This window comes from Eptesicus fuscus, chromosome 5 (genome assembly GCF_027574615.1).
Source record: "Eptesicus fuscus isolate TK198812 chromosome 5, DD_ASM_mEF_20220401, whole genome shotgun sequence".
In the NCBI taxonomy this organism is placed as follows: domain Eukaryota; kingdom Metazoa; phylum Chordata; class Mammalia; order Chiroptera; family Vespertilionidae; genus Eptesicus; species Eptesicus fuscus.
The window spans coordinates 74,340,571-74,353,215 of NC_072477.1; the positions used below are offsets into that span (position 1 = coordinate 74,340,571).

At 39.8% G+C, this 12,645-nt stretch overlaps 1 protein-coding gene across 1 annotated transcript; it reads left to right on the forward strand.

The window, feature by feature from the left end:
• The first annotated feature begins 9,616 nt into the window (after positions 1-9,616).
• Positions 9,617-10,598, forward strand: LOC103303496 (olfactory receptor 11H4). Its single transcript, XM_008160493.2, is given in 2 exon segments — positions 9,617-10,398; positions 10,400-10,598. Coding segments are annotated over 2 exon segments (972 nt in total). The 5' UTR covers positions 9,617-9,625.
• The last annotated feature ends 2,047 nt before the right edge of the window (positions 10,599-12,645 follow it).

Genomic DNA, 12,645 nt, shown 5'->3' on the forward strand with positions numbered 1-12,645 from the left:
ATACTTTGGGAAACTAGAAAGAGGACTAATTGTTGATGGAAAATGAAAAAGAACAAAACTGATAACCTCTGGGTATCATCTCTCTAAAATTCTTTGGTTCTGTTGGAACAAAGTAGTTAATGTCTTCCTCCTATGAGAGTAAATAAAGTATAAAAATTGAAAGTAGCCTTTTCTTTTTTTAAATCTTCACCCAAGGATATTTTTCCATTGATTTTTAGAGAGAGTGGAAGAGAGAGGGAAAGACAGAGAGAAATATCTGTCATTCCCTCTCTCAAAATGAGAGAAACATATCAATTGTGTTGCTTCCCGCATGAGCCCCAACCAGAACCCGGGACTCTTCAGTTCCCAGGCTGACACTCTTATCTACTGAACCAAACCGGCTTGGGTGAAAATGGCCATTTTTTTCATAATTATTGTATCAATTTCCTCCTCTGTCATTTTTTTCATGTAAACAGTTGAACACATTTAATATGCTAGGCACTGAGCTAGAATGTAGATACATAGTAAATGCTGATTAACTAGCTGCTAATGGATTTCTGAAAGTTGCATGCTCAGTTGGGCAGAAACCACAAAAGATTTGCTGTGGTTTAAGAGCTGATTCTAAAAGTGACCTTGAGGCACTAAAAACAAAAGCTCCTAATCTGTTTTTTATGCCAAATATGTTTTTATATGATAATAAAGTGACAAACTCAGTGTTCTAACGTAGTTTTCTAAAAGTCAAATCACTCCTTCAAGAACATGTAAAAGCATCAGAATTCTACAAAAAAAAGTACATTTCTACTTTAAAAATATCTTTGACATTGGAAAATAAAACTGGCTGCTGTGCAACATAAGTGAGTTGCAGAATGGAGTAAGAAACTCTGAATCCAAACTGTCAAATATTCATCAGAGTCTACTCAAAAGTTTTTGTTTATTTGTTTGTTTTTATAAGGAAAATAAAATACTTTCAGGTATTACCCAGAACTTATTGGTGAACAATAAACTGAGTGGCTCTGCTAATTTACTTAGGATAAAGAAAAACAGAAAATTTGCCCATAATCTAATATTTTTCAGCTATCATAACCAATAGAAAGGAGATAGCAGAATTAGGTAAAGCAAAAATGTTTTTTAGTTTCTCCTAAAAAGTGTGTGTAAGGGGGGGGGGGGGAGGAGGAAATATGAAGACTATGTATAGATGACATATTTAGAGACATGCTTTTTTTTTTAATCTTTATTGTTCAGATTATTACAGATGTCCCTCTTCCTTCCCCCCCATAGCTCCCCTCCACCCAGTTCCCACTCCACCCGAGGCCCTCGACACCCCGCTGTCCCCGTCCATAGGAACTGCATACATGTATATAAGATCTTTATCTAATCTCTTCCCGCAGCACCCCATAGCCCTTTTCCCCTGAGAATTGTCAGTCTGCTCCATTTCCATGCCCCTGATTCTATTACATTCCCCAGTTTATTCTGTTCATCAGATTTTTTTATTCACTTGATTTTTAGATTCACTTGTTGATAGATATGTATTTGTTTTCACTTTGTTGTTCATAATTTTTTATCATTCCCTTTTTCCTCTTCTTAAAGAATACCCTTCAGCATTTCATATAATATTGATTTGGTTGTGATGAACTCCTTTAGCTTTTTCTTGTCTGTGAAGCTCTTTATCTGACCTTCGATTCTAAATGATAGCTTTGCTGTGTAGTGTAATCTTGGTTGTAGGTTCTTGCTATTCATCACTTTGAATATTTCTTGCCACTCCCTTCTGGCCTGCATAGTTTCTGTTGAGAAATCAGCTGACAGTCGTATGGGCATTCCCTTGTAGGTAACTAACTGTTTTTCTCTTGCTGCTTTCAAGATTCTCTCTTTGTCTTTTGCCCTTGGCATTTTAATTATGATGTGTCTTGGTGTGGTCTTCTTTGGATTCCTTTTTTTTGGGGTTCTCTGTGCTTCCTGGACTTGTAAGTCTATTTCTTTTCACCAGGTAGGGGAAGTTTTCTGTCATTGTTTCTTCAAATATCTTGCTCCCTCTCTTCTTCTGGCACCCCCATAATTCAGATGTTGGTATGCTTGAAGTTGTCCCAGAGGTTCCTTACACTATCTTCATATTTTTGGATTCTTTTTTCTTTTTGCTCTCCCAGTTGGGTGTTTTTTGCTTCTTCATATTTCAAATCTTTGACTTGACTCTTGGGATCCTCTAGTCTACTGTTGATTTTTCTGTCTGTATATTATTCTTTATTTCAGTCAGTGTATGCTTAATTTATGAATGGTCCTTTTTCACTTTTTTCTGGCATTCTCACTAAGATCCTTGAAGGTCTCACTAAGTTCCTCAGAGGTTTCTAGAAGATTCTTGAGGAACATTATAACTGTGGTTTTGAACTCTATATCCAGTAGTTTGCTTTCTTCCATTTCTTTCATTTGTGACATGTTTTTTTGTCTCCACATTTTGGCTGCTTCCCTGGGTTTGTTTCTATGTATTGGGTAGAGCTGTTAAGTCTCCTTGAGTTGATAGAGTGGCCTTATATAGTAGGTGTCCTATAGGGCCCAGTGGCTTAGCCTCCCCAATCACCTGAGGTAGACACCCTTTGTGGGCTGTGTGCACAGTCTTGTTGTAGTTGAGCCTTGATTGCTGTTGGTGTCACTGGGAGGAATTAACCTCCAGGCCAATTAGCTGTGGGGACCAACTGCAACTACTGTAGGAGAGCTGCTGTGCAGGAGACAGCCTTATGAAGCAGGACTTGCTCCAGTGGGGCTTTGGTGCTCACTGAGTCTGTCTCTTGAGTGTGTCACTTATGGATGCGAAGAGTTGTAATCTGGTATGGTTTCACACTGACCACTGGGTACACTGGCTCTTGGGTCTCCATGGAGGTGCAAAGTCAGCCACTGCCTGGGGCCACCCAGCAGGAGCTACAGAGAGAGCTGCAGATTCCTCCTCTTTGTATCAGGTTTTGAAGTGCCCAGATGAGGCCTAGCTGTGAAGCAAGGCAGGCTGATGCTGGTGCCGGTCTTGAGCCTTTTATTGATAGGTTTGGGGCTCACTGACCCAGCAGCTGCTTGTTTAACAGGTTTTTAGCCTGAGAAAGGACCGGTCATTCATATGTAAAAGCTGTTGCCCATAGCTTGGTTGGGGTTGTAAATTGGATGGGGTGGGGTCTCAGGGAATCACCAGGGTGGAGCAAACAGGTCTGCCCTGCAACCAGGGAGGTCCCAACATGAGAACAATGACCACTGCAAGCACCTCCATCCAGAAGAAAGCCACCCCTGCGTATCTGCCCCGATACCAGACAGTCCAGCTTCTCCTCTTATGTGTCTGGGTCCCCCAAAACCTTGCCCTGCACTGGAGCTCAGAGGAAGTGAGAGCTTGTAAATTCAGTTTGCAGTTCTAGCCATTTAAGAAGAGCAGCTGGGTCTCCAGCATCCTCTGTGTCACTCAGCCCCAATCCATGCTGGTTTTTACAGCCCGTAGTTCTTACTGCCCATAGAGACTTCTTTTCCCAGTTCTGAGATCCTGGGCTGGGTGTCTGGTGTGGGGCTGGTACCCCTTGCTCCTCCGGGCAGCCTCCACAGAGGTGATCTCCCTCCCAATTAAAAAAGCTGCACATGTGAGTGCTAAACCAGCCCATTCCGTGCCTCACACCTCCTACCAGTCTCAATGTGCTTTCTTCTTTACTTCTCTAGTTGTAGTACTTCCATTCAGCCAGCTTTCCAGCAGTTCTGGATGATGGTTTTTCTGTATTTTAGTTGTAATTTTGATGTGGTTGTGGGAGGCAATGAGTACAGGCATTTGCCTACACCACCATCTTGGTTCTCCTCAAGCCTTATATTTTATGGGAGGTGCTCAGCAACTGCAGATCAATAAAAATATTTACTCAGGATTTGCGTTAGTAACTTGGGCTAGTTCTCCTTAAACTCCCTCCTAGGCCTTGAATAAAAGTCCATCCTGTTATTAAAGTGTCTTTACTAATTCAACTACCTGAATCTGCAGATGAAGAAAATAAGAATTTGAAATCAGGAATGATTTGCTGAGGATAATAACTTTAATGGTAAAAATTAATAATAATTTTCTATCTACCACCCTTTTTACTAGCCCAGGAAACCTGGGGAGAAAACTCCATGACATTGGATTTGGCAATGATTTCTTGAATGTGACACAGAAAGCACAGGCAACAGCCCACCCAGTGTGCCTCAGTGGTTGAGCATTGACCAATGAACCAGGAGGTCACGGTTCAATTCTGGTCGGGACACATGCCTGGGTTTCAGTAGGAGGTGTGCAGGAGGTAGCCAATCAATGCTTCTAGTTCTCTCTCTCTCTCTCTCTCTCTCTCTCTCTCTCTCTCTCTCTCTCTCCTCTCCCTCCCTTCCTCTCTCCAAAATCAATAAAAACATATTTTTGAAAACAGAAAAAAATAGGTACATTGGAGTACACCAGAATTGAAAACGTCTGTGCATCAAAGGACATTATGAACAGAATGAAACTGTGGGAGAAAATACTTGCAAATCATATACCTGGATATTCAGAATACAGTGGTAGACAAAAGTAGGCTTATAGTTGTAATATAATAATTAATAAGTAATAATAATACAAGAATGAACTCTCTTCATTTACTCACAACTGTAAACCTATTTTTGCCTACCTCTGTATATAAAGAACTTTTATAACTCAATAAAAAAAGAACACATCTTTTTTTTTAATAAGGCAAAAAACTTCTCCAAAGATGTACAAATGGCCAATAAGCACATGAAAAGATGCTCAGCATCAATAGTCATTAGGAAAATACAAATCAAAACTATGATGAGTTACCATTTCACACCTATTAGAATAGTTATTATCAATTTTTTTTAAGTGAGAAAGAATCTAAGGCCATACCACCCTGAACATGTCCTATTTCTTCTGATCTCAGAAGCTAAGCAAGGTCTAATCGTCTTAGTACTTGGATGAGAGACCACCTGGGAATCCCGGGTACTGTAGGCTTTGCCCTAGCCAGTTTGGTTCAGTGGATAAAGCATTGGCCCATGGACTGAAGGGTTCCAGGTTCAATTTCTGTTCTTGAAAAATAATTAAACATAGGAAGAATTACCATATGATCCAGTAATTTCAGTTCTAGGTATATACTCAAACCAACTAAATGTAGGTAATCAAATAGATATTTGTACATCCATGTTCATAGCAGTGTTGTTTACAATAGCCAAAAGGTGGAAGCAACCTGTGTTGCTAATCCAATAGATAAATGGATTAAAAAATACTATATACACAAACAATAGAATATTTGTATGTTTTTTAACTTTTCTTTAATTCTTTTCATCATCATTTATCCCCCCAAACCTACTTCCACTTCCACTCACCTGCTTCCTCCCTGCAATCACCACACTGTTTGTGTCAATGAGCTCTTTCTCTTTTTTTTTTTTCCTATCTGCTCAATCCCTCCACCCTTCCTTACCCCTCCCCAGCTGTCAGCCTGCTCTCTATGAGTCTGTCTCTATTTTGCTTGTTCATTCAGTTTGATGGCCATTAGATATATGGAAAGATGCTCAATGTCAATAGTCATCACAGAAATGCAAATTAAGACCACAATAAGATATCACCTCATACCTGTCAGAATGGCTACCATCAATGAATCAATAAACAAGTGTTGACGAGGATGTGGAGAAAGGGAGCCCTCTTGCACTGTTGGTGGTAATGCAGATTGGTACAGCCACTGTGGAAAGCCATATGGAGTTACCTCAAAAAGTTAAAAATGAAACTGCCTTATGACTCAGTGATTCCACTTCTATAAATTTATCTGAAGAAACCCAAAACACTAATTTGAAAGAGTAGATGTACCCCAATGTTCATGGCAACATTATTTATAATAGCCAAGATTTGGGAGCAGCCCAAGTGTCCATCAGTAGTTGAGTGGATAAAAATGTTGTGGTACATTTACACAATATAGTACTCCTCAAGTCATAAAAGAGAAGGAAATGTTACCCTTTGTGGCAGCTTGGATGGACCTGGAGAACATGCTAAGTGAAATAAGCCAGTCAGAGAGAAAAAAAACATCTGATTTCATTCATATGTAGAATTGAATGAGCTAACAATGAATATTATTCAGCCTTTAAAAGGAAGGAAATTCTGACACATGCTACAATATCAGTGAACCTTAAAGAGATTATACTAGGTGAAATAAGCCAATTACAAAAGGACAAATTTTATGTGATTCTAGTTATATGAGGTATCTAAAGCAGTAAATTTTAGAGACAGAAAGTAGCAGTGATTGCCAAGGGTTGGGGTAGAGTGGATTTTGTTTTCTTTACTCTGGCCACCCCTAGGAACTGCATGAGCCCCAAAGATTGGAGAGAGGCTGCACTCCAGGGGACACTTAAAGAAGCCACTGAGATCACTTGGGGAGAGACATGGAGTTTTAGAAAAATCCCTGAGAGGAAACATAGATTAAACCACTGCTTCACATGTTAAATGTCTCAGCAAACTCCTAGAACACAAGCATCTGGAGCCTCCAGAAATGAAGGAAGTCCAATGAACCACAGAGAGTGCCCTCAGCTGGACTTCTCATCATTGGAGCCAGTGAAAAGGAGATGCCTTTATGTTCAGCACCTCTGCGCCCATGACTCTCTCCAAGATGGCCAACAAATCCATCACTGTATGTAGGAGAAAAAGGACTAATTGTCCACATTACAACCACTGCTGTGATACAGTGCAGAGTGCCTTTTACTTTATAAAATCTGGTTAGTCATTGTTCCTCTACAGTGGGTTAGTGTAAACGTTCCATATGTGAATACAGGACACTTAATGTTCATTGGGTGAAAAGTCATGCACCCTCTGTGAAGCCTGTCTGTAAAATGAGTAGTTAAAATAGATCATCTGCACCATTTTTCCCAACTTCTATGATTTTGTTTATTAGGGACCATCTTTCTGAAAATAATCTCACTTCCCAGGAATAATCAGGTGGTATACTCTTCTCTCAGACTACCTGAGAAGACAGTATACCAAGTGAGGGAGATTTGGAAGAAGACTATGTAATCAAGTTATTATTCTTGAGGTGGGTAGACTGGTGAATTGATTGATTGATTGATTGATTGATTTCTTTTATTGGAAAGGAGAGTATAAAAGAGCTGGTCCCCTAGGATTGTAGCTCATATGATAATTTATGAATCCCAAAAACATAAGAAACAGTATGTTTATGGCATAAAATGGTGAACATTCCATTCTAATACCCTAACTATTCCCAGCAAGTAACTTTGGAGGCTTTGGAGGGTAGAGTTGTGCTTGATAGGGTCATTTTATTCTATCAATGGTTTTATTCTAAAATGAAAATTGATTACTCTTTTCCACTAAGCTCCTCACCCTTTGAACATCTCATTACTTATCTACACTTTCACCAACGGCTACAAGAAAAATAATGTTGCTAGCAATAAACCTTATATGGACTGGTGGTAGAAAAGACAAAATGAGGTATGAAGTTGACCGTGTATAATGGAGAGTGTCCTGCACTGTTATTCACAGTAAGCAGACAAAGTCCATTTTTTCAGAAAGAAGAACAGGAAGCACAGATCTCATGAATCTGCTTCCTGGTTTAAATCTATGAGCTGGACTTAGTTCATGACTTACAGAAAAGTGGTTTGTTTATGCTTCATAAATAACAGTTTGAGAATCATATATTGAGCACCTTATTCAGTGAAGGTGGCTTTTAAAAATGTAAAAATGCCTTTGGCCCTGGCCAGTTTGGCTCAATGGGTAGAGTGTCAGCCTGCAGACTGAAGAGTCCCATTTTCAATTCTGGTCAGGGGCACGTACCTCGGTTGCAGGCTCCTCCCCAGCCCGGACCCTGGTCGGGGCTCTGCAGGAGGCAACCAATTGATGTGTCTCTCTCACATCAATATTTCTCTCTGTCTTTCCCTCTCTCTTCCACTCTCTCTAAAAAAAATCAATGGAAAAAAATATCCTCGGGTGAGGATTTTTTTTAAAATGCCTTTAAATTCAACGTTGATTGGAAAACTGTACTTTAGAATTTGGATGCTAAAATCTCCTTTTTTATTATTGTTTTTATCCTCACCCAAAGATATGTTCTTCATTGATTCTAGAGAGAGAAGAAGGGAGAGGGAGAGAGAAACATTGATGATGTGAGAGAGAAACATAGAACAGTTGCTTCTTACATGTGCCTAGACCAGGGATCAAACCTGAAATCTAGGTAAGTGCTCTGACTGGGAATGGAAACCATGACCCTTAGGTGCACAGGACTTCTCTCCAACCAACTGAGCCATACTGGCCAAGGCTCAACCCTCCCTTTTTTTTATGCTTCTTAAAAACCACCAACAGGGGACTAGTGATACTGTATTGAAGTTCAAATCTCAGTTTCTTCTCTGTTCTTTGCCTTTCAAATTTCTTTATCTTCCATTTTTGACAAAGTTATGACTGATGACCTTAAATATATAAGGCAAGAGATCTGAATTTAAAAAGAAAACTCAATATTGAAACTACTATTTTTAAGACTAATAATCAATGCCTTTTTAATATTAATCAAGTGCAAGATTACTCTGTTGATAAAACACAAAGATTTGTACTTTTTGTTTAACTCTTAAATATAAATTCTTAAATATTACAGAAAAGTATCCACCTGTCTAAATATTTGAAAATGTCCTCTCTTCCCTTTCATAGAACAAAATTAATTTTACAAGATAAAACTGCAGATAAAACCCCATTTGATCTCTGATCCTTTTGTTTTTATCACCTAAAAATACTTACAATATGAACTAAACCTTTGTATTGAAAGCACCATTTTCTTTATTTTATCTAGATAAGATCTTAAGATGAAAAGTAAGACAGTTCATTTTGTATAGTATGTGTAAAAACATGAAGATAAACATTTGCAAATAATATTCTCATTCATCCTCTAGAGCAAAGGTATTTTATATGTTGGGTCTTTAGTACATTTTTTTAGGTATCACTCAACTGGTTAGAGTGATATTTTAAAAGAAAATCTTTGAAGTAAAATTTAAGAACATCCTTGAGTCTTGAGTGTAGTGACATCTGTAACAATTAATTCAGTTGATTAGACTATTCTGAAAAGCCAGTGTCTTGGAGTAAGTTTTATATCCCTGTGCAATTCAACTAATTCTGTTTGGTTGCCAAGGATTTAATCCACAATTACACCAGCTGCCCTCAAAATATATCCCCCTTTTTTTTAACAATGTAAGCTGAATAAAAAAGTGGATGAATTTGTGCATAAAGACCTTTAATAACCTTTAGAAAAACAAACTCAAATCTGAAAATGTCTTCTTAAGGATCAAAGCAAAAATGAAATGAATTTGTCTGGTTGTACTACTGGTGTGGAAAATTACTGCTGCATTTGAATTCTAGAAAACTAATACTGATATTTAGAACCACAATCATTTCAAAATAAGGAGATTTAGTCCCATCTGGTCTCAAAATATCTCATATACAGAGTGTCCCCAAAAAATGTACATATACTCTAACAGCTGGTAGCTCAATTTTGAAAATGAAATGTATTTTAATAAACACTGCCTCAATAATTATTCAAAGTGTGTGCATACATTTTTGGGGACACCCTATATTTTTCTTGTAGAGTTTAAGTACCCTTCTCAATAAAGTCCTTGAGATGTGTAGGAAGCAAGTCAACTTGGGTTTACACTCATGTCTTTCTTCTTCATAGATTTAAGACCCATGAACAGGTCAGCATCACACCTTGTGACTGAGTTTGTTCTCCTGGGATTCCCTGGTTGCTGGGAGATACAGATTTTCCTCTTCTCACTGTTTTTGGTGATTTATGTCCTGACCTTGCTGGGGAATGGAGCCATTATCTGTGCAGTGAGATGGGACCCACGACTACACACACCCATGTACTTTCTGCTGGGAAACTTTGCCTTCCTTGAGATCTGGTATGTTTCTTCCACTGTTCCTAACCTGTTAACCAACATTCTCTCCAAAACCAAGGCCATCTCATTTTCCGGCTGCTTCCTCCAGTTCTATTTCTTCTTTTCCCTCGGCACAACAGAATGTCTTTTTCTGGCAATAATGGCTTATGATCGGTACCTGGCCATCTGCCACCCACTGCACTACCCCACCATCATGACTGGGAAATTCTGTGGAATGCTGGTGTCTCTATGCTGGATCATCGGATTCCTTGGCTACCCAATCCCCATTTTCTTCATCTCCCAACTCCCCTTCTGTGCATCCAATATCATTGATCACTTTCTGTGTGACATGGACCCACTGATGGCTCTATCCTGTGCTCCAGCTCCCATTACTGAATTTATTTTCTATACTCAGAGCTCCCTTGTCCTCTTTTTCACTATTATGTATATTCTTCGATCCTATACTCTGTTGCTCAGAGCTGTTTTTCGGGTCCCTTCCGCAGCTGGTCGGAGAAAGGCCTTTTCCACGTGTGGTTCTCATTTAGCTGTGGTGTCTTTTCTATGGGACAGTCATGGTAATGTACGTGAGCCCTACATATGGCATCCCAACTTTGATGCAGAAGATCCTCACCCTGGTGTATTCAATAATGACTCCTCTCTTTAATCCCCTGATCTATAGTCTTCGCAATAAGGACATGAAGCTTGCTCTGAGAAATCTTCTACTCAGAATGAGAATTAGTCAAAATTCATGAGCCAAAAAAATGTGCCTTACTTCCAAGTTCTAATAAGTAATAAGGTGAAGATGTATACGTTCTTTCAATGGTCTCACTCTGAGTAGTTAGAAGCCATATATTTTTTCCTGGAAGTGTACCTAATTAAATACCTATGCTGACTACAAAAGCCTGAATTCACTGGACTGCAACATACAATGAAATCTTTTAAAGGATTTCCTTAATGAAATAATAAAGTGGGAATCCTATATGAGGGAAATTAGACTTCCCTGAAAGGTTTATTATCAGTTTTAGGACAAGTATAGGTTTCCCCGCTATCCAAAAGTAGAGCATCCCCATGAACCCTTTCTTAAGACTCTGCTATAAAGTGAAGAAGCAATTACCATTCATTTAAAGTGAAAATCTTCGAATTTCTTATAGTTAGTAAAAACAGGTACTAATGTAGTTATTTCATAAAAGCAAAGTAGCATAATGCAAACTTTTGAAGCATGGGAGATACTTGTAGTTAAATGTGCAGTGACTTTTTTTAAAGTTTTATTTAGGTACTAGAGGCCGGTGCACGAAATTCGTGCACTGGGGAGGGTGTCCCTCAGCCCAGCTTGCACCCTCTCTAATATGGGACCCCTCCGGGGATGTCCAACTGCAGGATTAGGCCCTATTCCTAGAATAGGGCCTAATCCTGCAGTTGGACATCCTTCTCACAATCCGGGACTGCTGGCTCCTAACTGCTCACCTACCTGCCTGATTGCCCCCTAACTGCTTCCTTGCTGGCCTGATTGACCCTTAACTGCTCCTCTGCGGGCCTGATTGCCCCCAAATACCCTCCCCTGCTGGCCTGATCACTCCCAAGGCTTTTATTAGTATAGATATGACCCTGCACAGAAAATTTTTACTAACCCTGCTTTACAATAAGGGCTTGACGATTGAATCATTAGGACCAGACACCAAGATTTCCTTTCTTTGAATAGTGGAGGGAATACTTATCTTGTCTTTAAGTTGCCCAGAAATTAAAATGAGATAATGACTTAGAAAAGTATAAAAGCACCACATAAAGACAACTGTCTTTTTAATGAAGTGGCAAAATGAAAAACACTTTTTATTCTCCCCTTCCTTCCTTTACAGCTTTTATTTAAACTTTGAAATTTATAAAAATTTCACTCCAATTTTCATTTCTTTACATTCAAAATTATTTTGTATTGGTTTCAGGTTTTATATTAGTTACAGAATAGTGGTTAGACAATCATATACTTTACAAAGTGTTCCCCGATATTTCTAGTACCCACCTGGCATCATACCATCATTACAACACTACTGACTATATTCCCTATTTAAGTGACAATGGGTTTACAGGTTCCTTTCAGTCTTTCTTTTGTGTTTTTTTGTCCTTCCTTTTCTTTCTCACTTCTTCCCTCATTTTCTTTATATAGTATCTCAATTGGCCATCAAAGCTCAGTGAAGGCACTGGGACACGCTTCATCCATTTTACAGACCAGGAAACTGAGGCCAATTCCAGTTGGCTGTGGAACTTGACTCAGGAAGCCCTCAAAGCACACAGGAAGCCCTCAGAGCCATGCTCTTTGCGCTTCCTAAGGGGCAGCGGCCCAGCAAATAGAACAAACCTTCCAGTCAGGCTTCCGAGCCTCTTTCTCAAGCACCTCTTCATTGCGGATGCTCCACATTCTTTCCTCTCCCCCGATTCTTTACTGCCCCCCCTTCTCCGAAGCAGGTGGAAGGCTTCCCACTCACTGCCTAAGCATGCTCTGCTATGTGGCAGGGTGTAGCGAGCTTGCTTTTGAGTGAAGGCAGGAGCAGTAGTCACTGCCTCTGAAGTGTGAAGGCCGCCTGAGTGAGGCCCATTAGCACTGGGAGCTTCTCTGAATCACATCAGTCAGTCCAGTACCCTGCAGTGCAGCACCCCTCCACTGAGGTGGCTCCACCCCTCAACCCCCGCCTCAGGGGTGAGGGTCCTTGCCCCTCTGCCAGGAGTCCTTCCATGCCCCTTGATCCTGGCTGGGCCCACCCACATCTTGGGGGCACTGCAGAACCTCTGTCTCTCTGCAGATGAGGC